This window comes from Chionomys nivalis, chromosome 20, assembly GCF_950005125.1.
Source record: "Chionomys nivalis chromosome 20, mChiNiv1.1, whole genome shotgun sequence".
Lineage (NCBI taxonomy): Eukaryota > Metazoa > Chordata > Mammalia > Rodentia > Cricetidae > Chionomys > Chionomys nivalis.
This window is the reverse complement of record NC_080105.1, coordinates 48,839,341-48,860,111: the sequence shown is the minus strand read 5'-3', so window position 1 is coordinate 48,860,111 and position 20,771 is coordinate 48,839,341. Positions and strand designations below refer to the sequence as shown.

Here is a 20,771-nt window from a genome sequence, read left to right as displayed (position 1 = left end):
AGGGCTATTTCTTAATCACTTTCTAATTCTTGCTCTCCTGGATTTTTGTACACACCAACCTAAATCACGTGTGAGCTTGTAGCAAAAGGCGTATGTTACCTTTGCGAACCCCTCCCCTCCAGGCTGTTCCTTAAGTTGGGACCCAGAACTGAACCCTGCTATGACGGCCAGTATTATTAATGGACACTGACTGAAATACACCTCAGCCTCTGTCTCTTTTGAACCCGAAACAGAATCTTTGTCATGGACAAACAGCAACTACGTGGTGAAATTTACGTATTGGGGCAGCAGGAACACATATTGCAGGGCTGTGGTTGTTAGATTTGAGTGGGGGTTGGGGAGAGAGGAAGGACACAAAGGGACTGGCCTTGTCGGGAACACGTCTTTCTTAAAGTTAGGGCATACAGTGAGAGTCTAAAGTCACTTTCAGGCCCGTGGTGGGAGAGTAAAGTGCACTTATAAGTTTCTTGGGGAAGGGCAGGTGGTATTGGAAATAAGATAGTAACAAATCCAAAAGACCAGTAAAACAAAAATGCTTAATACATTCTGAGAAAAGGACAGCAGCATAGAGAAAAGGGAAAAGTTGGCCAGACTGCTGATTTGATACATGACAGCGATTTAAAAGCCCTCTGATAGTGAGAACCTCCTGCCCTCTTTTCCTACGGTCCTGGGCTCGTGTGCCTCCCTAGCTCCTTCATATCACTGGCTCATGGCACAAAGCCTCATTCACGGGACATTTTTGACTTGGGAAAGTCCTCCCGGCTTCTAATCCTGGGCTTGGACACAAAGCGAACTGCCTGTCACATTCTACCTTCTCAGGGTTCTAAGACAATCAGGCACCTGCCACCAGTTTGAGGAGGGAGGGGCCTAGCTGCTCTTGTGACCCTAATGACCTCTAAGCACACCCACGTGGAACATGAGCTGTACCAGTCTATTTCTTACAGTTACACACCGAAGAAACAGACAGTGTGTGACTTGTGATCCAGGTAGGACGTGAATGAAAACCAGAAATAAAAAGGAAAGGGCATGACTACTCCTAGGAGTGATGGAGGAGAACGTTTATTGTAGATACGTGGGAGAGGGCATAGCCAGGGGTAGGGATATTAGGGAGACTCCAGAGCAGACATGACCAGGCTGAACTGGGTCATGCGGGGGAAAAAGGAGGAAACAGGAGAGGGGAAAGAAGAGAACCAGGTACAACAGCCAAAAGACCAAAGGTGCAAAAGGGGCGGGTAGCCAAAATATCTGGATTACATAGGGAAGAACCTCTAGGGGAAGGGCAGCCTGGTCCCTGGGCTGGAGAGGGTGGGGTATGCCAGCCATGATGGGTAGGAATTGAGGGATCTGAGAGAGCCTGGCAGCCAGGTCTGCTTTGATTTGTTAAATGGGCACCTCAACTGTTTGACACTTAACAAGGACAATGGAACAGGCTTGACCTAGGCTTCATGAATGAGCTCACTCATGCTCTGGGTAGGGAAGTGGGTCTTGATTAATGTGTGAGCCTCGCGATGTGATAGTAGTCTGGCTGCCTCTATACCCGGGGCAGCAGGAAGGGTGTGTGTGTGTGTGTGTATGTGCAACCACGCGTCCATCCACTTTCACTCATATCTTCTTAGAGACTGGATTCTGGATTCTATAACACTGGTGAGTCATATTTGACTCCAGAATGTTCTCTCAAGGCATGTGAGACAGCCCTGTGGGTAAAGGCTCCTGTCACCAAGCCTGATGACCCGTGATGTCTGGGACTGTGGCAAAAGGCAGAACTGGTTCTCATAAACTGACCTCTGACCTCAGTGTGTAACTCTGACAGGCATATGCTCCATGCACAAATGAACAAATGGAATGCATTTTTAAAAATAATAAATTATTGCACTTCCTTGGAAGTGAAAGCCGTGATTTGTGTCAACTATAGAAAGGCAAAGAAAATTAAGATCCATGAGAAGAGAAAGGAACCCTCTCCGGGGAGTCTGGTTGAAGTCTTTTGAGGGGTAACTTTACTAAAATTGAGAGAGAGAGAGAGAGAGAGAGAGAGAGAGAGAGAGAGAGAGAGAGAGAGAGAGAGAGAGAGAGAGGGGTTGGGGGAGGAAGGAGGAGACTGGGCCTTGATGGTGCATGGGTTTTGCATGGGCATGGAGCATGCCATAGGTGGGAATTGGTCTTTAGTGCTGACAGAGCTTTGGTGCTGAGTCATTGAAGGTGGGATAGGGTACAGGGAACACCTGGGTCTGGAATGTGGGCCATTCTTAGTCAACTAACAGAACAGATAAAGAGGTCTAGGGTCCTGATGTGGTTTAGAAGGCAAGAAATATACATAGCTGAGTTGTCCTATACCAGGCGTGGTCTCGCCCATTGCTGACCCATGCAGGTGTGGTCCCGCCCACTGCTGACCCATGCAGGTGTGGTCTTGCCCACTGATGACCCATTGTTTACACTCCAGTCTCCTCCTCACATTGACAGAACTGCAGGAAGTTCCTTTTGTGAAACAAGTTCTCCCTCCTGCAGAAACCAGGCTTCAGCTTTTTCCTGAATGAGATTCCTGAGGTATTCCAACTTCTTGGGGTCCATTGTGTGATGTGGGGCCCAATCATGTCAAGGGCCCGAGTTTCAGATTGCCTGGTTCCAGGAAAGACCACAAGCTGAGACCATCCAGAAATGGACCAACCAAGGGGAAAGCATCTAATGTTCCAAAGGAAATTCTTACCGTTGCAGCCATTGTAGATTAGATCAGCTGATGTTCTTTAACATAGCACATATCCATCCTCTTTCACCAAGACACCCCTAGACAAATGCTAGCCAATCAAAGGTCCTGAAACTTAGAAATCCCTCACCCCAACCTCTGCTATGATAAAAACCCCACCCCAGCTGAGCTTGAGGCTCTCTGATCGTGCCGATGCATTGGAACACAGGGACAGTCCAAGTTCAAAGTTGAATAAAGACTCTTTGCTTTTATGTATAGGATTCGCCCTCCATGGTGATCTTCTGAGGGTCCTGCAATCTGGGCATAACATATGTGAAACAAACAAAAAAACAAACAAACAAAAGTAACAACAACAACAACAACAAAATACCCAAAGGTAGTTGGCCCAGAAAGGACTTGTATTTCCTGACCTTCCCTTCTCCTTTGCTTTGATTAGACAACCATGTCAGATTGTGAAATCCAGCTCTCACCAATGGGATGATATACATTCAGTCTCCAGTTAAGTCTTGGCTCAAAGACAGTAGCCATGTTGGCCTCAGTGTGCTTGGCAACATGGCTTGGGTCTTGGTGTTTAGGGGAAGGCCCTACTGGTGTCCATATATACCCAAAAGGGCTGGAACATTTGGGATCTCCAGTTTGGGGTCCCATTCCATGCTCAAGTCTCACTCTTTCCATTCTAAATCCCACTCTCAGTGCACCAAGTGGCAACTTCTTCTTTGGAGCTGCCCTCTTCAAACTCCATCCCTGAGAAAGCCTGCCAAAAGTCAGCCTCTCTTTGGGGCTGCTCAAGATCACACCTCTAGGCTACTTAAGACCTGGTAGCCATATTTACTGTGTGATACCTCCCCCACCCTCCTGAGGGTCACCCAGGAGTGTTTTGCTCAGATTAAACCTGGATTTATTAATTTGGTTTGATTGGCTTATTACATCAGCAGCAGCAGATTTCCAATAACTTGGGATTTAAAATTTATCACTTGGCACACTCTTTTTGCAAAAGGAAATTGCCTTACTAAGTGACTTTTATTTTGTTCCTATAATCCTTTGAGTGATACTGAGATTATTCATTATTTGCTTCTAGCAATTTGGGAGGTTTTTGTTTTATTTTCTGGGACTTAAAATCCACTCAGGAGAATGTTCAAATCCCTTCCTGTGGGAGTGATGATGTGTATCTTGATATGCTGTGGTGACTCCCAGGGTCTTGGGAAAACTTATTCTTTTATATTGCTAATAATCCTAGGACAGAAAAGTTTCTCAGCACTGCAGGAAAGGTCCCAAGAATGTCCTGTGACGGCTATGAAAACTGTGCACCGACAAATGTCCTCGATGGTAGGGACATTCTGGAGGGTGGAGTTGAAGGGGTGAGGGATTGCTTCCCCAGGAAATCTAAGAGACTTTCAAATTACATGCAAGGAATCTCCTAAGAGATGAGGGACTGAAGACATAGGGATCAAGGAACAGAACTGGAAGTGGTCAGGCCAAACTGAACTCCAGGAGAACTAAAGGAAAGAAACAGAGTCTCCCTGATGCAGGGGTGAGTGGGAACTCTTCTAGCCAGAAGGCCCAGGGCCTTCCCCACCAGATTCAATATACTCCCCTTCCCAGACTAAGGGGATAATTCAAGGCCTCCAAACTCAAGTTTAACTCCTTACTTTTTTTGCGGGTCTCTCTTCTTTTCCTCTGCACCAGTTTCTTTTTCAGAATAGGACAGTCATCCAAGAGACAACAGCCAATCAGGACAAAACAAGATACAATAAGACAAGGTGAAAGTCCTCATATTGAGGCTGGGCACGGTAACCCAATAGGAAGAAAAGAGTCCCAAGAGCAGGCAAAAGAGTCAGAGACATGCCTGCTTCTATTGTTAGGAGTCCCACAAAAATGCTAAGCTAACCACCATAACATATATTCAGAAGACCTGGTGCAGAACCATTTAGGTCCTGCGTTTGCTATTTCAGTCTCTGTGAGCCCATGTGAGTCCTGCCTAGTGGGTATCCTCCATTCCCTCTGACTACTAATGGCTTTCTTCCCTTTCTTCTGTGAGGTTCTCCCATCTTCAAGGGGAGGGACCTGATAGAGACCTCCAATTTAGACTCTCTCCACGTAATGTATGGCTATGGGTCTCCAGATCTACTCCCATTGGCTGCTGGAGGAAGCCTCTCTGATGACAACAGGACAAAGCAGTAACCTATGAATATAGCAAAATATCGTTAGGAATTATTTCATTGATTTTTTTTTTAATACCAGTTGTATTTATTTCTACCCTAGTCTCTAGGCTATCCAGCCTCCATTTTCTGTCTACCCAAGCAGTTCTGGGAGGGGTTCCCTCTTGTGGAGTGGGCCCAAGTTAAATCAGCCATTGGTTGGCCAACGCTCACATATTCTGTGCCACCATTGCCCCCGCACATCTTTCAGGCAGGACAGATTATAGATGGAAGATTTTGTGATTGGGTGGTGTCTAAGCTTCTCTTTCCATAGCCTGCAGAGTGCCTTCTTATGTCAAAGAGACCGGAGCATAGGGGTGAAGGCTTCAAGCCCATACCATCTTGACCTTGCTCTATTCATGGAGCTAAGTAGTTGGCAGTTGTCCTCTGCAATAGGACACCACTGTCAGCTTTCGGAGGGGAACCCTCTGTTCTATCATCAGCCTGAGTTGTTAGGGATCTCCACAGGACCTCCTCCGCCAATGACTCAACCAGATGTAACCCAGTCCCACCACTGGAAGCCTTGTCTGGTTACAGAAGGCAGCCAGTTTAGACTCCCTCTCCTCCATTACTAGGGCTCCTCACTAGGGTCACTCTCATAGATTCCAGGAAGTTTACATTGCGCTGGGTTTCCTTAGTGCCCCCTAAATGTACCCCAATTCCAGATGTCTCTCCCTGTACTCTCTCCCTCCACCTTCCCCCCACCTGATCCATCCCCTCCATCCCCTGTTATTATGGGCCATGCTAGACAAGTGGTGGATACAGGTACAATGAGGTACAGAATCATTCTGCCTCTGTATTGGCACTCAAAATGAAGCCAAATGCTGCCTGTAAGATGAAGCTGGCCAGGGTACGGCACCAATATAGAGCGACTTAAAGCAGTATAGTCTTATCTCACACTAAAGGGACAAAAAGTGGGCTGTGGAGGTGCTTTAGTGGGAAGCAAAAAGTCCTACGGTCAGCCTGCCTATACAGTGTGATCCTTTAAGAGGAGCTGTGGAATTCCTACTGTGTTGTGACATTGTACCTGTTATGGCTTCGAAAACAGTACAGCACTGACTGACTTAGGGTGAGCCTGGCCTGGACAAACATACACAGATATGTGACGGCCCAGCACACAGGGTTATGCACAGTATATAATTACATAATAATAAAAGAATATGCTTCTAGTTTATGTATTTATAATGCTACTTTGAGCATTAGAGTATGTTCCCAGTACTAATAATGAAAGAAACTGTCAGGTCAGAGAGACCACTCCGTGGTTAAGAGTACTTTTTGTTTTTCCAGAGGACATGAATTTGGTTCTCATGTTGGGAAACTCACAACTGCCTGCAACTACATATATACAGACACACACACACACACACACACAGAGTACACACTCATGCACAAAAGCATACCTGCATATATCTTCACACATGCATGCACAGAAACACATACACATACATCAATTAAATAAAAAAAGAAACCCGTTGCTAAACCATGAAACAGCATGTTGCACTCTGTTGGCAGAGGCGTATGTGTTTTATGTATACCAATTCTCTTGATTGCATCTTTTCCTCTGTGCTTGATTTAATCTCATACTTTATTCCTAGTGGCCTCTAACTATAAAACATCCACTGGAAGTATTGCCAAGTAAAGAGGCCGTACGAGTGATTGATCTAGAAATAAAAATTAACGAGTGATGGAGCTGGCTTACCAGTCAGCCATGTTCCATGCCACCGCGACTCTCTATATGATGTAATCCCATAAGTTGCATTTTTCAGGATGTAGCTTAAGTGTTTGGCCAGAAGTTGGTCTTCGTTGGTAATGGACAGCCGAGTCCACGCTTCCCACAGTTGAGGCTCAGGTTGTTCCAAACAGAAACCTCCCCAGTAGGAGCTGTCGACGGTGGCAACGTTATCTGGAAATTATCCTTCGACTTAAACAACATTTCTTCCCGCGGCGCTGAAGGTTCAGATGGTTCCAGTTTCGAGGCATTTTCGTTCCACTTGGGTGGGCTGCTGGTTCTCTCATTGGCCTCATTGGAAACGTCTCAAGAAATGTCACAAATCAAGTATTGGGTTAATTACTCGGAGAGAAGGCATTGGAGACTGCAGGTCAGAAGGAAGGAGCGGCCCGGAGGAACAAACACGGAATATGAGGAAAGAAAAATAAAGATGAATGCTCGGCGCAAGCTGTAAATTCAGTTTCTGAGTTCACATTTTTAACACTGGGTTTAAAACACTTTGAAATGGTGCGGTAGGGAGGGCATTCCAGGGCTTTTCATGTTTATCACTTGGATATCTTTAGTGATGCTGTCCTGTCCAGGGTCTAAGTTCTCTGAAGTTTGTACCAAGTCTGTCAGCTTCAGTCTGATGACTAGACTCAGAAGAGACAAAGAGACAGTCTAGAATATTTATTTCCAGGAGGAAATATGGAAATAACAGTTTGGATGGTGGCAGGAAAATGGGGGAAACCAGTACAGCAGGCTCTAGAACTAGAATCTTCTCTCAAAAATTCATATTCATTGCCAGCAAACAGGAAACTGGAGCAATGGCCAACCTCCCCAGGTACAGGCCACTGGCCCAACAGCAGGATTTGACAGCTAGGTTGGTAACGGGCCCACAATGCAGTCTCCACATGTGTATTTCCCAGCTTTTGTTCATCTTTCCTGTAAGCTGTAACACTGCTAGAGACAATGCAGGGAGACACTGAGAACCTGCCTCCTCCTAGTCTTGAGGAGAAACCAGAAATACATTTCTTTCTATTTTTATAAATATTATGCCATTCTCTTTCTCTCTGTTTTTTCCAGATAGTGTTATTGTGGAATAGAATATTTGTTTAACTATGTAAAGAAGTGCTGCATTTGTTTAACTAGGTAAAGATGTATTGCACTTTTTTTTTTTAAACCTTGCCTGCGTAAGGCACCTGATTGATTTAATAAAAAGCCGAAAGGCCAATAGCTATACAGAGGAGGACAGACCGAGCTGGTGGGCAGAGAGAAAAGGTCAGCCAGCCAGAGGCCAGCCAGCCAGCTGGCGACCAGACAGACAGACATGGAGGAAGTAGGACATACAGAAGGAAAGAAAGGTAAAAGGCACCGAGGCAAAGCAGAGATGCAGAGAAACAGGTTACATTGTAGTAGGAGCTGTGGGCTGTGTTCCTGCCGCCCCAGCTCATGGTCGCGACCAGGAACTGGGGCGGCAGGAACACAGCCCGCAGCTCCCACTACATTACATTAAGTTATAAGAGCTAGAGGGATAAGCATAAGATAAGGCCGAGCATTCATAATTGATAATAAGTCTTCATGTCTGGCAGTCTGAGAAAGCCTGGTGCACAGGGTGTCTCTTTGTAGCTCTGACTGCCCTGGAACTCGCTCTGTAGACCAGGCTGGCCTTGAACTCACAGAGATCCACCTGCCTCTGCCTCCTGAGGCCAGGAAGCCTAATACAGAACTCGCCACTAAACTTTACCAGCAATGCCTAAGCTGAGCTAGGCTAGGGCAACACAAAAAGCGAGGCAAGCTTCAAGCTGCCTGGAGGAGGCCTGACTCACACAGCAGGCCATCCTGCAGCTACTTTACCAGTGAAGGCTGGAGACCGTCCTCAACCACCTGCCATCAGTGTGGCCTGCAGAAATGACAATTAACTCTCCGTGGACTCATTTAGATGACATCAACTTATCATTAGTTTTGCAAAATGGTCCGAATCCATCATGTGTCTGACATTGCGATTCATGTGGAAACCTCATGTTAAGGACGGGAAAAGGGAGTAAAATTCATACTGGGAAAATCTCAACCCCGTTGTTTATTTCCTGATCTCTCCCCAACTCACCCCAATTAATGAATAATCTGCCTCCATCAAAATATGCCTTTATGTTGTGCTATCCAAAACCCCAGTGGTGTGCCTCTCTCCAAATAAGTCCACACTTACCACTTGAGTGGACAATGTGCTCTGTGGTAAAATCTCCATTCCCCTCCACTATCATCTTTGACATCTCTGACGTCATCTTTGATATCTCTGACATCTTCCTGTCCCGAGAGCATGGGGACACTGAATAGAGGCCTCAGTTTGGTCTGCCCTGAGACACGCCGTTCCCACCGCTAGTAACAGAGCTGTCTAACAGAATCGTCCAGGACATCTTAAGGTTGCTGTATCTGTCTGAACTGTCCAGTCTTAGTTACCTGCAGGCTGGGATGCAGCAACTCAGTCATTCTAAGAGAGTCTTGTAAATACTCATGCCTTAAAGCCAACATTAGCTCCACCTAACTGCTTGCTCTGAGCCCACCTGAGTCCATGAATGGCTTCTGGGGAAAAGAGTGTGTCAGCTGAAGCTTTGGTGACTGAACTGTGAAAGAATAAAACATGTCCCTGCAAATACACTTCCTTGACTTACTTTGTTGTTTATTCAGGAAACTGCGGACTTCTGCACACACTGGGAAGCCCTAAGAAACTTTTTTTTTTTTTTAGAAATAAATCTGTATCTAGCAATGTAGCCACAGATATTCACAGGTACTTCACCTTTCTGCCTTCATAGGTATTTCCATAGGAAGGAGAGCCTGCAGGCTGACACTTGGTCTAGTCAGAGAGGACCATCAGATGTTGTTACCTTAGCAACATACTCTGCAAGACAGCCTCATCAGTCTGGACACATCCTCTGCCAGACCTCCACGGTGCATGACCTTTCCTTTGCGCTAGGCGTCCTTTCAAGTTCTTCCTCAGTGTCACCTAGTTTAGTTGTGTTCTTGTATTCTCAGATTCCTTTAGACAGAAGTCATTACTTGCTCCATTTTTTTTCAGGGACTTAGCATAAATCTAGATAATGTTTCTTTAAGTGGCTATTGATTATTTAGAGCTTTTTGGTGTAAAGTAATTTAACACCACCGTGGTGGGCTTTACAGGATACTGTTGTTTGGTTTGGATATGAAATGTCCCTGGCAGGATCATACACTGAATACTTGATATAGACTGGTGGTACTATTTTGGGAGGGATACAAACTTTAATTTGGAGGAAGTGGGCCACTGGGGGCTTGGCTATGAAGGTTGTACTGGACTCACATGTGGCTCCTGCAATCCCCTCCCCTCACCCCGTCTCTTTTCAGTCTACCATGACTAAGTAGCCCAGCACATGCTCCCACTGTCGTGATGCTGACTCCCCCCACATCAAGAAGAAAAAACAAAATCTGTCCTGGTTAGCTATCATTGTTAGCTTGATACAGCCTAGAGTCTGAGAGAACACTAGGTGAGGAGCTGCCTAGATCGGATTGGCCTGTGGTCATGTTTATGGGAGGTGGCCAGTTGATGTGAAAGGACTCTGTCCCCTGTGCCTTCCCTAGGCAGGTGCTCCGGAACTGTGTAAGAAAGCTATCTGCATATAAACCCATCTGGGAGCACACTAGCTAACAGCATCCTCCATGGTTCCTGATGGACTTCGGCGGCTATGAGCTGAACTCCTTGGTTAGAGGTGATGCTGCAGAGAATCACAAGCAAGTCACTTTCAAGTTCCTGCCTTGAGTTCCGTCCTTGAGAGGCAAGGGGGGGGGGGTCACAGCAGCAGCTACCTCTTTGGAGAGAGACAGAAGAAAAGGGAGGGACTCAAACTGGAAGCTGAAGATCAGCTTGCCTTGGTGGATGGGGGCGGGGGTGGCTTGTCTCTTAAAGGGACAGGACAGATCATTACACTTCCTTCAACAATGGACTGTGATTTGGAATTGTAAGTTTAAATAAACCCTTTCCTTTCCCAAATTGCTTTTGGTGAGAATATTTAATCATAGCAACAGAAACGAAACTGGAATAGGAACTGAGGACCGTGAACCTCTGAAACTGTGATCAAAAAGTAAGGAATTCCTAACTTCAAATTTCTGTGTCAGGTGTTGTTGGGACACACACAGGTGTGAGCCTGTTTTACCTTGTCTGAAGGTCAGAGAGTGAGCTTATTTTTGTTCTCAAAGTTGTTGGCAACAGGTGTGGCTACAAAACAAGGTATCCTAACCTGGGGTGTGGTTACGTGGTGTTTTGGACAGTAAGATGGCCCACAGAGGTAGATCCACTTCTCCCTGACCAAAGGTCTCAGAATTCAAGCACACTCCTGCGCTCCTTTGTTTAAAATAGGTGGTTTGACAGAGGGACTGGCTGCCTACAGGATACTTGGTCTGGGGTGTGTTTTCCTGCATATTCTTGCCCCAAACATCAAATACCCTACTCAGGAAATAATGGCTTGATATCTAAAGTATTGAAGCAAGTAACTGTTCTGGTTGTCCTTTGCGTCATGTTAAAGCAGTCCTTTGTCTTCTCCCCTTTTGTATTGGGATATGAGAGTGTATGGAAAATAAAGGCAAGCTAATTCAGCATTCAGTATCCACTGAGTTGTCCTCCTGGTACTAGCCTATGTCTCTGTGTTTCTTCCTTATCTCTGTTCCTCCTATCAAACATGTCTAATCCTCACCCCCTACCCTGGTGTACAAACCTGCTGTGACTGGACCACAGCAGAAGTCACCCCTAAAAGGTGGCTTACAACAAGGTATTTTTTCACGGGGATGCAAAGTCTGACGCACAAGTACACACACCCATGGAGGATCACACTCCAATCAGCTTCCTTGTGTATTTGTGCTATTATTTTTACTTTTAAAAAACTGGTTAATATGGTAACTGTGAATAAAATGTTCTACTAATCCTTGACAACTTCACGTACCCTCTCCTACATGTGATGGTGATGAAGATGTACGTCATTTCCACTTCCCACCTCCGTCTAGTTCAGTTGCTGTTAACATTCCTTTTGTTTGCTGACACAGTCAGGGATGATTTGGACCCTTCAAAATTAATAAACAGCCCTTATATTTAATGACCATGTCAATGCTACTAAATTTAGGCCATGTGGTATGTGTCCCTTGGACACCAATGGGAAGGAGGTATGTTTCTGTTGCCATTTAAAGGATAAATCAGAAGAAGATCAAGATCAATTATATATATAAATATCATTATTGTTTCAAATTATTCCATAATTCATCTTGCCTCTTAACTTTCCTCTTATTTAGATGGTTTCTCCCTAAAGTTATTTTAATTTTTCATTATATTTTGAATTTCTCAATAATATTTCCCCCCCTCCTTTCATTTTGTTTTCTGGAAACCACACAAAACTTTCTAGGAAAAAAAGGGGCAACGTGAAAACCGAGTTCTTCTACATCTTGAATCCTTTGTATTCTCTCTTCACAAGTTTTCCACCTTTTCTGGTTGATAGAAGTTTAGGATTTTATTTCAGATCTTAATAGTGGAAGGGGGATAAGCTGCTAGGGGGAGGGCTTCTCTCATCTGTGCTGGAGGGGGGGAGGGCTTCTCTCATCTGTGCTGGAGGGGAGGAGGGCTTCTCTCATCTGTGCTGGAATAAATAAAAGAATGATTCTGGGCCGCCGAGTTCTGTGCCAGAAAGCTGGCTTTCCTCCCGTTTTATTCAAGCGCATGAATATTCACACCGGAAATGCTGATATTTCCTCCTCACCTGGAGAGGTTTGGATAGTGCAGTCTTGCCATTATTGCTAATAATACTAATAATATCACTGCTACTAAAAGTGATAATAAACACAGAATTTCTCCAGCATGCATTTCTGCTTCTTTGTCATAACTCACATGTCCCTAAATGTATGAAATTGTGTCTGGCCTTCAGTTCTATCCCATTGATCATGTCTGTTATGTCAATACCATTGATCATGTCCTGTTACGTCTATACCATGCTGATTTTGTTACCACAGCTCTGTAGTACAACTTGCAGTCTACTGGGGAGGGTGACACCTCCAACCGTTCTTTTATTACTCAGAACTCTTTAACTGTCCTGGGGTCTAGTGTTTTTATGAAGTTTAAGATTGCATTTTCAATTTCTGAGAAAGACTGTCTTGGAAGTTTGGCGGGGATGGTATTGAATCTGCAGATTGCTTTTGATAGCATGGCCATTTTCACTATGTTAATCCCACTGCTCCATGGGCAGGGGAGATCGTTCCATCTTTCTTCAATGTCTTAAAGTTTTTATTATACAAGTCTTATTTTTCTTTGTTAGAGAGAACTATCTATGTATCTATCTATGTACTGTCTGTCTGTCTGTCTGTCTGTCTGTCTATCTATCTATCTATCTATCATCATCATCATCATCACCATCTATCCTCCCTTCCTTTGTCTTTCTGCCTGTCTGTTGTCTGTCGGTCTATCTGTATATTTAATTTTTGAGGCTACTGTGAAAAATAATTTTTCCAGATTCCTCAGACTATCCTTTTTTTAAATAAAGATTTATTTATCACAGTGTTCTGCATGCAGGAATGCCTGCCTGCCAGAAGAGGGCACCAGATCTCATTATAGATGGTTGTGAGCCACCATGTGGTGAATTATTAAACTCAAGACTTTTGAAAGAGAAAGCAATACTCTTAACCCTCAAGCTGTCTCTTCAGCCCCTAGACTATCATTTTTATATAGGAAGGCTACTGATTTTTGTGGTTAATTTTGTATTCTGCTACTTTGCCGAAAGTGTTTATAATCTGTACAGGTTTCCTGGAGGAGCCTTTCGGATCTTTTATGTATGAAATCATATTATCTGCAAACAAAGATATGTTGATGTCATCCTTTCATAATTTATTCCCTTGATCTCCTTCAGTTGTCTTATTGCTGTAGCTAAGAATTCAAATATTATATTTAACAGGTATGGAGAGGATGGACGCCTTTGTCATGTTCCTGATTTTAGTGGAAACACTGATTTTCTTTCTGTTTAGGGTGATGTTGGCTCTGGGATTGCTGCAAATTGGCTTTATTGTATTGAGGTGTGTCCCTTGTATGCTTTTTCCATCCAGGACTCTGTTCTCATAAAGGGATATTGGATTTTGTCAAAGGCTTTTTTTTTCTGCATATAATGAGATAATCACATGGTTTTTGTCTTTCAGCCTATTTACAATGGTGGATCACGTTTCTTGATCTATGTATGTTCAAGTATCCCTGCATCTCTGGGATGAAGGTGACTCTATCATGGTGGATAATCTTTTTGATGTGTTCTTTTTTTTTTTTTTTTTTTTTTTTTGGTTTTTCGAGACAGGGTTTCTCTGTGGTTTTGGAGCCTGTCCTGGAACTAACTCTTATAGACCAGGCTGGTCTTGAACTCACAGAGATCCGCCTGCCTCTGCCTCCCGAGTGCTGGGATTAAAGGCGTGCGCCACCATCGCCCAGCTTTTGATGTGTTCTTGAATTTGGTTTGCAAGTATTCTATTTAGAATGCTTCCAACTAGTTTCATAAGAGATATTGGTCTATAATGTTCTTTTTTAACTTGTTTAGTTTTTGTGTGGTTTTCATATCAGGGTGGTAGCTGTTTCACAAAAAGAATGAGAAAATACCCGTTCAGTTTCTGTCTTGTGGAATAATTTGAGAAGTATTTGAATTATTTCTTTTTGAAAGTCTGCTATGCTTTTGTACTGACCATCTAGTTCTGAACTTTTATTTGGGTTGGGAGACTTTGAATCACTTCTATCTCACTAGGAGCTATGGGTCTACTTAAATTGTTTATTTCATGCTGGTTTAACTCTGGTAGGTAGTATATATCAAAAAGTCATCCATTTCTTTTTGGGTTTTCAGTAGAAATTTTGGTAGATGTACTGGGTGGTTTTGTGTGCGAGCTTGACACAAGCTAGAGTCATCAGGGGTAGGAGATTCAGCCGAGGGAATGCCTCCTTGAGATCCAGCTGTAAGGAATTTTCTTGCAATGATCAATGAGAGAAGGCCCAGTCCATGGTGGGTGGTGCCATCCCTGGGCTGCTGATCTTGGGTTCTGGAAGAAGGTGGATTGAGCAAACCAGGGGCAGAAAGTCAATAAACAAGTCCCCTCCATGGCTTCTGCATCAGCTCCCACTTCCGGGATCCTGTCCCGTTTGAGTTCTTGTCCTGACTACCTTCAGTGACGAACACCAATGTTGAAGAGTAAGCCAAATAAAGCCTTCCGTCCCCAGCTTGCCTTTGGTCATGGTGCTCTGTTGCAGCATTAGAAACCCTATCTAAGGCAGTAGAATATAGACTTTTAAGAATTATCGTTGTGATTCTCTGAATTTCCATAGTACTTGTTGTAATGTCTCCTTTTTCATCTCTAACTTTATTAATTTAATTTTCTCTCTCCATCTTTTGGTTAATTAGGCTGATCTTAATTGGTTAATTGCCAATCTTGGTGATTTTCTCAAAGCCATCTCTTACTTTCATTGACTCTATGTATGGGTTGTCTCTAGCTCATTGATTTCATCCCTGAGTTTGATCATTTCTTTCCATCTCTTCTTTTGGTGCTAATATTTCTTCTTGCTTTTCTAGAGCCTTCAGGTATGCCATCAAGTTATTAATTTAAGATCTTTCTGTTTTTTTAAAAAATAAGCACTTAATGTTGTCACCTTGCCTCTTAGAACTCATTGTGTCCAGTGGGTATGTTGTGTTTATATTTTCATTAAATTCTAAAAAGCTTTTCAATTTCATTGATTTCCATCTTTTTTGTTTTGTTTTTTAAGATAGGGTTTCTTTGTGTAGCCCTGACTGTCCTGGAACTCACACTGTAGACCAGGCTGGCCTTGAACTCACAGAGATCCACCTGCCTCTGCCTCCCCAGTGCTGGGATTAAAAGCATGCACCACCACTGCCCAGTTTGATTTCTGTACTAATTCAATTTTCTTTTTTTTTTTTTTTTTTTTTTCTGGATACAGCACGTTTAATGTCTCTGCTGCTCACAGAACTCACACCCTCCCCTCCTCAACCTGGTGCTGGCAGCAGGATATGCATCGGAAAGTTGACTCTCAGAGTCAGCGAAAAAGGATGGACTCACATCTCCACAGCTCTGCTGGAAAGGGCTGACAACCTAATTAGAAGGGCAGGGCAGAGGGTGAGGCTGTTCATACTTTTGGTCTTTGGCAGAGCCCAACTAAGCCCAAATTCACCTAGGATGCCCAGTGGCTGTGGGATTTCCACAGGGTCAAGGAAGCAAACCCAAATGAACATGTTGGATTAAAAAAAAAAAAATTTTGTTTTAAGAAACCCTTGAAGAAAGAGCTTCACCCTGAAAAGGGAAGAGGGAGCATCTCAGAGGGGAGGGCCGGAGGGTCAGCATGAGGAGCTCTGCTGCAGTGCACGAGGGGCTTAGGAATTCAGCCAAGGGTGCCGGAGACACTCAGCGGCAGTGGCTCTCTTCTCAGGAATAAGCTCCAACATGGGTAGCAGGAAATCTGTGAAGCCGGCGGCCTCTTCCTGGGGCCACTCATACTTTTCCACCAAAACCTCCAGAAGGCCCCAAGGTTTCAGCTTGGTGATATGTTTCAGGTCACCTTTTTTGGTGAAAAATTCCTTGGAATATTTTCCCGCCACAATGAGCTTGCGAGGCACTTTCCCCAGAAGTTCTATGATCAGGGCGATGTGATCTTCATCTCGTGTGTAATCTTCCCCTGAATGAGGCTCAAACAAATAATCACCTGTGGCTAGTTCAAAGGCCATGCAGGCAGTGCTCCAGATATCAGCAGGCGTGTTGTAGCCAGATCCGATCAGAACTTCCAAAGACCGATACTGCCTTGTCTGGATATCTTCTGTGAAATGCTTGTGCACCCAGCAGGCATTCCCAAGATCTGCGATCTTCACTTTGAGTTTTTCTGCATTTTTTGGCTCAAGGGGATTAATAAGAAAATTTCCAGCAGTGAATTTTCCTTTGTTGTCCAGTGGTCCATTGTGTTCCTGCTCATCCCCAGAAGGTATCTCTGCCCGAATGTTCTCTTGAAGTTGGCTGATGTCCTGCTCAATGAGCGACTGGTCTACAGAGGAAGACTGGCACACCATAGTCTCTGACACCTCAGAGGTCACGGCTGTGCAAGAGTCTGTTTCTTGAGATGCACTGCTGTCTCCATTTGGGGAGTTTAGGAAACTAGGTTCCTGCTTCCCAGTGTGGGCATCACAGTCATTAGCATTATGGAGATCCAGTTTCAGGATCTCCCACTCCAGGACATCTAATACCATTTTCCACTCTTCAGGCCTTCATGAGCAACAGACATACATACAGTGTACAGACTTACATGTGGTAGGCAGACATACATGTAGGCAAAATGTCCATAGACCATAAAATAAAAAAAATAAGAAAAATTAAAAAGACACACACACACATTGTTTTGAAGGCATCCTCTATGGGCTGGGGAATGAATTGAAGCAGACAGACAAGAGTGAATTCAGAAAGACTAATAAGAGGCCCAGAAAGAGATGCTGGGGGCGGGGTAGAGAGAAGCAGGAAAGAGAGGGGTGAAGTGAGGGTGTCAAGGGTGACTCTCAGGTTGTTGACTTGAACAATGCTGTATAGAGACTGGGACACTCAAGGACAAAGATGGCAGGTTGATAGTTGTGATGTTTGTGTCTGTTCAGATGCAGACATCCAGGAAGGGTTCGGGAAAGGAAGCTAAGTTAGAGACAGGTTTGCAAGTGGAAGGCTCACAACCCTCCGAGAATGAAATAACCCAAATGAGGAAATGCCTGAGTGAGCTGTGCCAGTCTGGGTGGGGAATGAGGCTTGCAGAGAAGTGTGGTTGTGGTGACAACAGAGGGGACAGAAGGGCTTCTGTGGTGGGAACTGAGTAAGAATAGATGTGGGACTTGGTGCAGAGATTTGATGCATCCCCAGGGATGTGGTAGCTCAGCCCTCTTAATATTCTGTTATTTCGGGACGTGGCTGTGGTATCAGAAGGTTGAGTTTTATAGCCTGTGGAAGTGGTACTTACAGTGAGGCCAAGTTCCTGGAGATGGGGCCAGTGGCATTTCAGGGCAACGGGAACAGAGAACACTGCTACCTACAACAGCATTTAGAAACACGATACCACAGTATTAGTAAGCCGTAACATTTTTGGTTTCCTTTCTTTGGCCATGATTGTCTTGGAATATAGGGGAGGTTTGGACTGCACACCAGGGATCTTATTGTAGCTATATACGAGTGTGACTTCATAAACTTGTATCTTGTGGACGTCCCTTGGGATAGCAACAATCCTGTGTGCTCAAATGCTCCTCTTGTGGCCTGTGCATTTCTATGAAGAGCTTGGAGGTACCCCAGACACCCATTCAAGATTGTAAAGGGAGCTCTAGGCGGCTTTCAGAGTCTCCAGGGGCACTGCTCATAAGGGGAATAGAACATGTCCATTAGTACTGGAGCCAGACCTAACTTTGGCCTGTACTTCTGGCTGGATGAGTAGGAGAAAGAAAATGCTTCGTTAAAAAATAACAGTTTATTGGCAGTGGGTGGGGATGGTGATTGTTGGTTCTGCTGGACCGGGAGCAATGGTTAACTTCACTTCATTGCTTACAGAGATGAGGTTGGTTTAAATTGAGGGCAGAAAGCGTGTCACCCAATGCCTTCCATTTCTGAGTGGTAAGATAATATGGGATAGGATCGATTGATATTCTCAAGGTCACACAGTGAGGGCAGGGCTCAGGACCTGGTCCCTTGGCACAGAGCCATGCCTGCTTCCCATATCTTTGGTCTTCCGGTCACATCCTGTTCCTTGTTTCAAGAACGTGATTGGCATCTAAGAAGGGTTCACCTCTGCTTCAGGGCTGTCTGACTCTAGCTTCTACATTGGGGCCTCGCAGAGAGGGAGTGGTAACTTCGAGAGAGGAGGGCGGCCTTGTTTTCCTGACTTCCATAGGTCCTCTTGCTTTCCTGCTCCTGCCATTCCCTGATCTCATTCACAGGTTTCTGGTTGTCCCATACCTCACAATACTGTTTTCTTGGGTGATTTTGACTTCCTGTGCCCTAATCTACTGCTTAGGTATAAATGAGACCCAAAATATCTGAAATCCAATTTTCTCTCTTGGCACCAGAGGCCCACGGAGCATCTGAGCCTCTCTGTGGATGTCGTTGTCAGAGCTGCATCTCCAGTGCTTTATCTGATGACTTGTTGACTCTGAAACACCCTTAGGCTCATCTTGCCTCCACAGCCTGGCACCGTCCCTGCCTTGTGACATCACCACCTTATGGTGCCGGCCTCTTGCTGTATACCACAGACTGCTAAACGGCCAGCAGCCTCTTGTGTGTTTGTATCCACACATTTGTTCCCGCTTGTAGTTTTGTGTCTTTCTGAACCAACACAGAAGAGAAAAAATGTGCTTTTGTTCATGTCAGCATGCGGCAGCAAAGACCTTATAGCGAGTGGAGCACGCCTGTGTGTGCCGTGTTCCTCTGCTATTCCCACGGAATCAGACCAGAATCTTCAGCGGGAAAGATGCGGAGTTTGAGAAATTCCTGAAATCAACTTGCTTAGAAACCTGTTTCCCGAAAACAGCATCTTCCCACCACTGAAATTATGTGAGGGAGATAGTGATCCCAACCTTCTTTTCAGGTGAAACAGAGACGTTCATTGTCCCCAGTTCATGTCTACTTGCTACAGCAAAATGATCTCTGTGTCACTCCTGAGACAGCTCATTTTGAAGGCTTAGGGTTTCCCTGCTTAACTAATAAGGAACTAATAAAGCGAGCCTTGTTCCTCGGAGCAAACCTTCTCAATGGCGCGATCCTCATATCGCTTTTGCACACGTATTAAGTTGCAGCCCAGAGCTAAACGGTCTACTTTCTGCAAACTTAATGGAAGTCTGGGGAGGCAGGCAGCCACGGCAGCGGCTGAGAGATGAAGAAGCGTCTTTGTGGTCTTAGAGTTATTAGATTTTCTTTGGGCAGTCACAGAAAAATAGCCCTAGGTTTTATCTTTGAATAATTGATTTTTTTTTTCAAAATCACAAGGGACCTAGAGGTTCTCAGAATGTAGAGGCAGTCTGCCATCCAGTGCAGACAGCCCATCTTTGATGGCGCTGATAAATAGTACATCTAGATTTGACTACACATCCCTCGTGACAGGGAATTCACTGCACACGAGATGAGTTCCGACTGTAAGAAAACGGTGTGTGTTATCTCATACGAACCCCGGAACCTATTTCTAGAATAAACTTCTGGATGGTACCCAAAAGAAACCTGCCCCCCGCCCCAAATTCATTGTGAATATCTTGTGGGTATACACGAATTAGAGCAAGGGAATTCAATTTAAAGGGCTTGTGGGGATGGAGGGGCCCTTTACTCAGAGCTCATGATTCTTGGATTTATTTGGAAAGCATTAACTGCTAATATTCAGTTTCGATGCCAGATGGGAACACAGCACAGGGGTCCCCCTGAGCCCCGCCACTTAGAGCTCGAGGATAAGCAGAAGAATCACAGTTCTGGCTTCAGATGCGAGAAGGAAGCCTACGGCCGGTTCTAGTAAGTTTTGTACTGCGGTGATGAACAGATGGCCCAGACAGCTTGGGAGGGAAAGGGTTGATTCCATCTTGCCTTCTTCAGTCTCTTATCTAGGGAATCCAAGGCTGGAACTTAGAAGCAGGGAATGAAGCGGAGGTCATAGGGGAGCATTACTTACTTGCTTTCTACCCAAGGCTTTCTCTTTTGCTTTCTTATACATCCTGCCTGGGGGTATGACCGCCCCATAGCTACCTGGACCCTCTCACATAAATCATTAATCAAGAAAATGCCCAACAGACTTGCTTACAAACCAATCTGTAGGTAACCCCAGTAAAACGCATTGGTTCTCTAAACTGGACGTTGGTGGTCCCTGTGTTTGGTCCTGTCATGGGTTCCCTATCTGCAGTGAACAGATGTGCATGCCTGTATGGTGTCTTCTCAGACAACATAACTGACACCCAGAGACCCGGCAGAAACAAAGACGAGTTGGGGAAGAGGGAGCGCATGGTCCTGCCTGCGGGTATGAAGACTTGCAGCTGAAGCTGAGCGACCTGAGTATGGAGCACACATAGTGGAAATTCAGATACAGCCCTCCTTTCCTGCATAGTGTGTGCCTTAGTGTGCATTTTTTGCTGTGACGGCAGTTGGG

General features: G+C 44.8%; 1 protein-coding gene across 1 annotated transcript; it reads right to left on the bottom strand.

Annotated features, from left to right (window-relative positions):
• Positions 1 to 15,894: 15,894 nt before the first annotated feature.
• On the bottom strand, positions 15,895 to 16,818 carry LOC130862962 (SRSF protein kinase 1-like). Its single transcript, XM_057752820.1, has one exon. The coding sequence runs from the start codon at positions 16,696 to 16,698 to the stop codon at positions 16,012 to 16,014; it is 687 nt and encodes a 228-aa protein (XP_057608803.1). The 5' UTR covers positions 16,699 to 16,818; the 3' UTR covers positions 15,895 to 16,011.
• Positions 16,819 to 20,771: the final 3,953 nt, after the last annotated feature.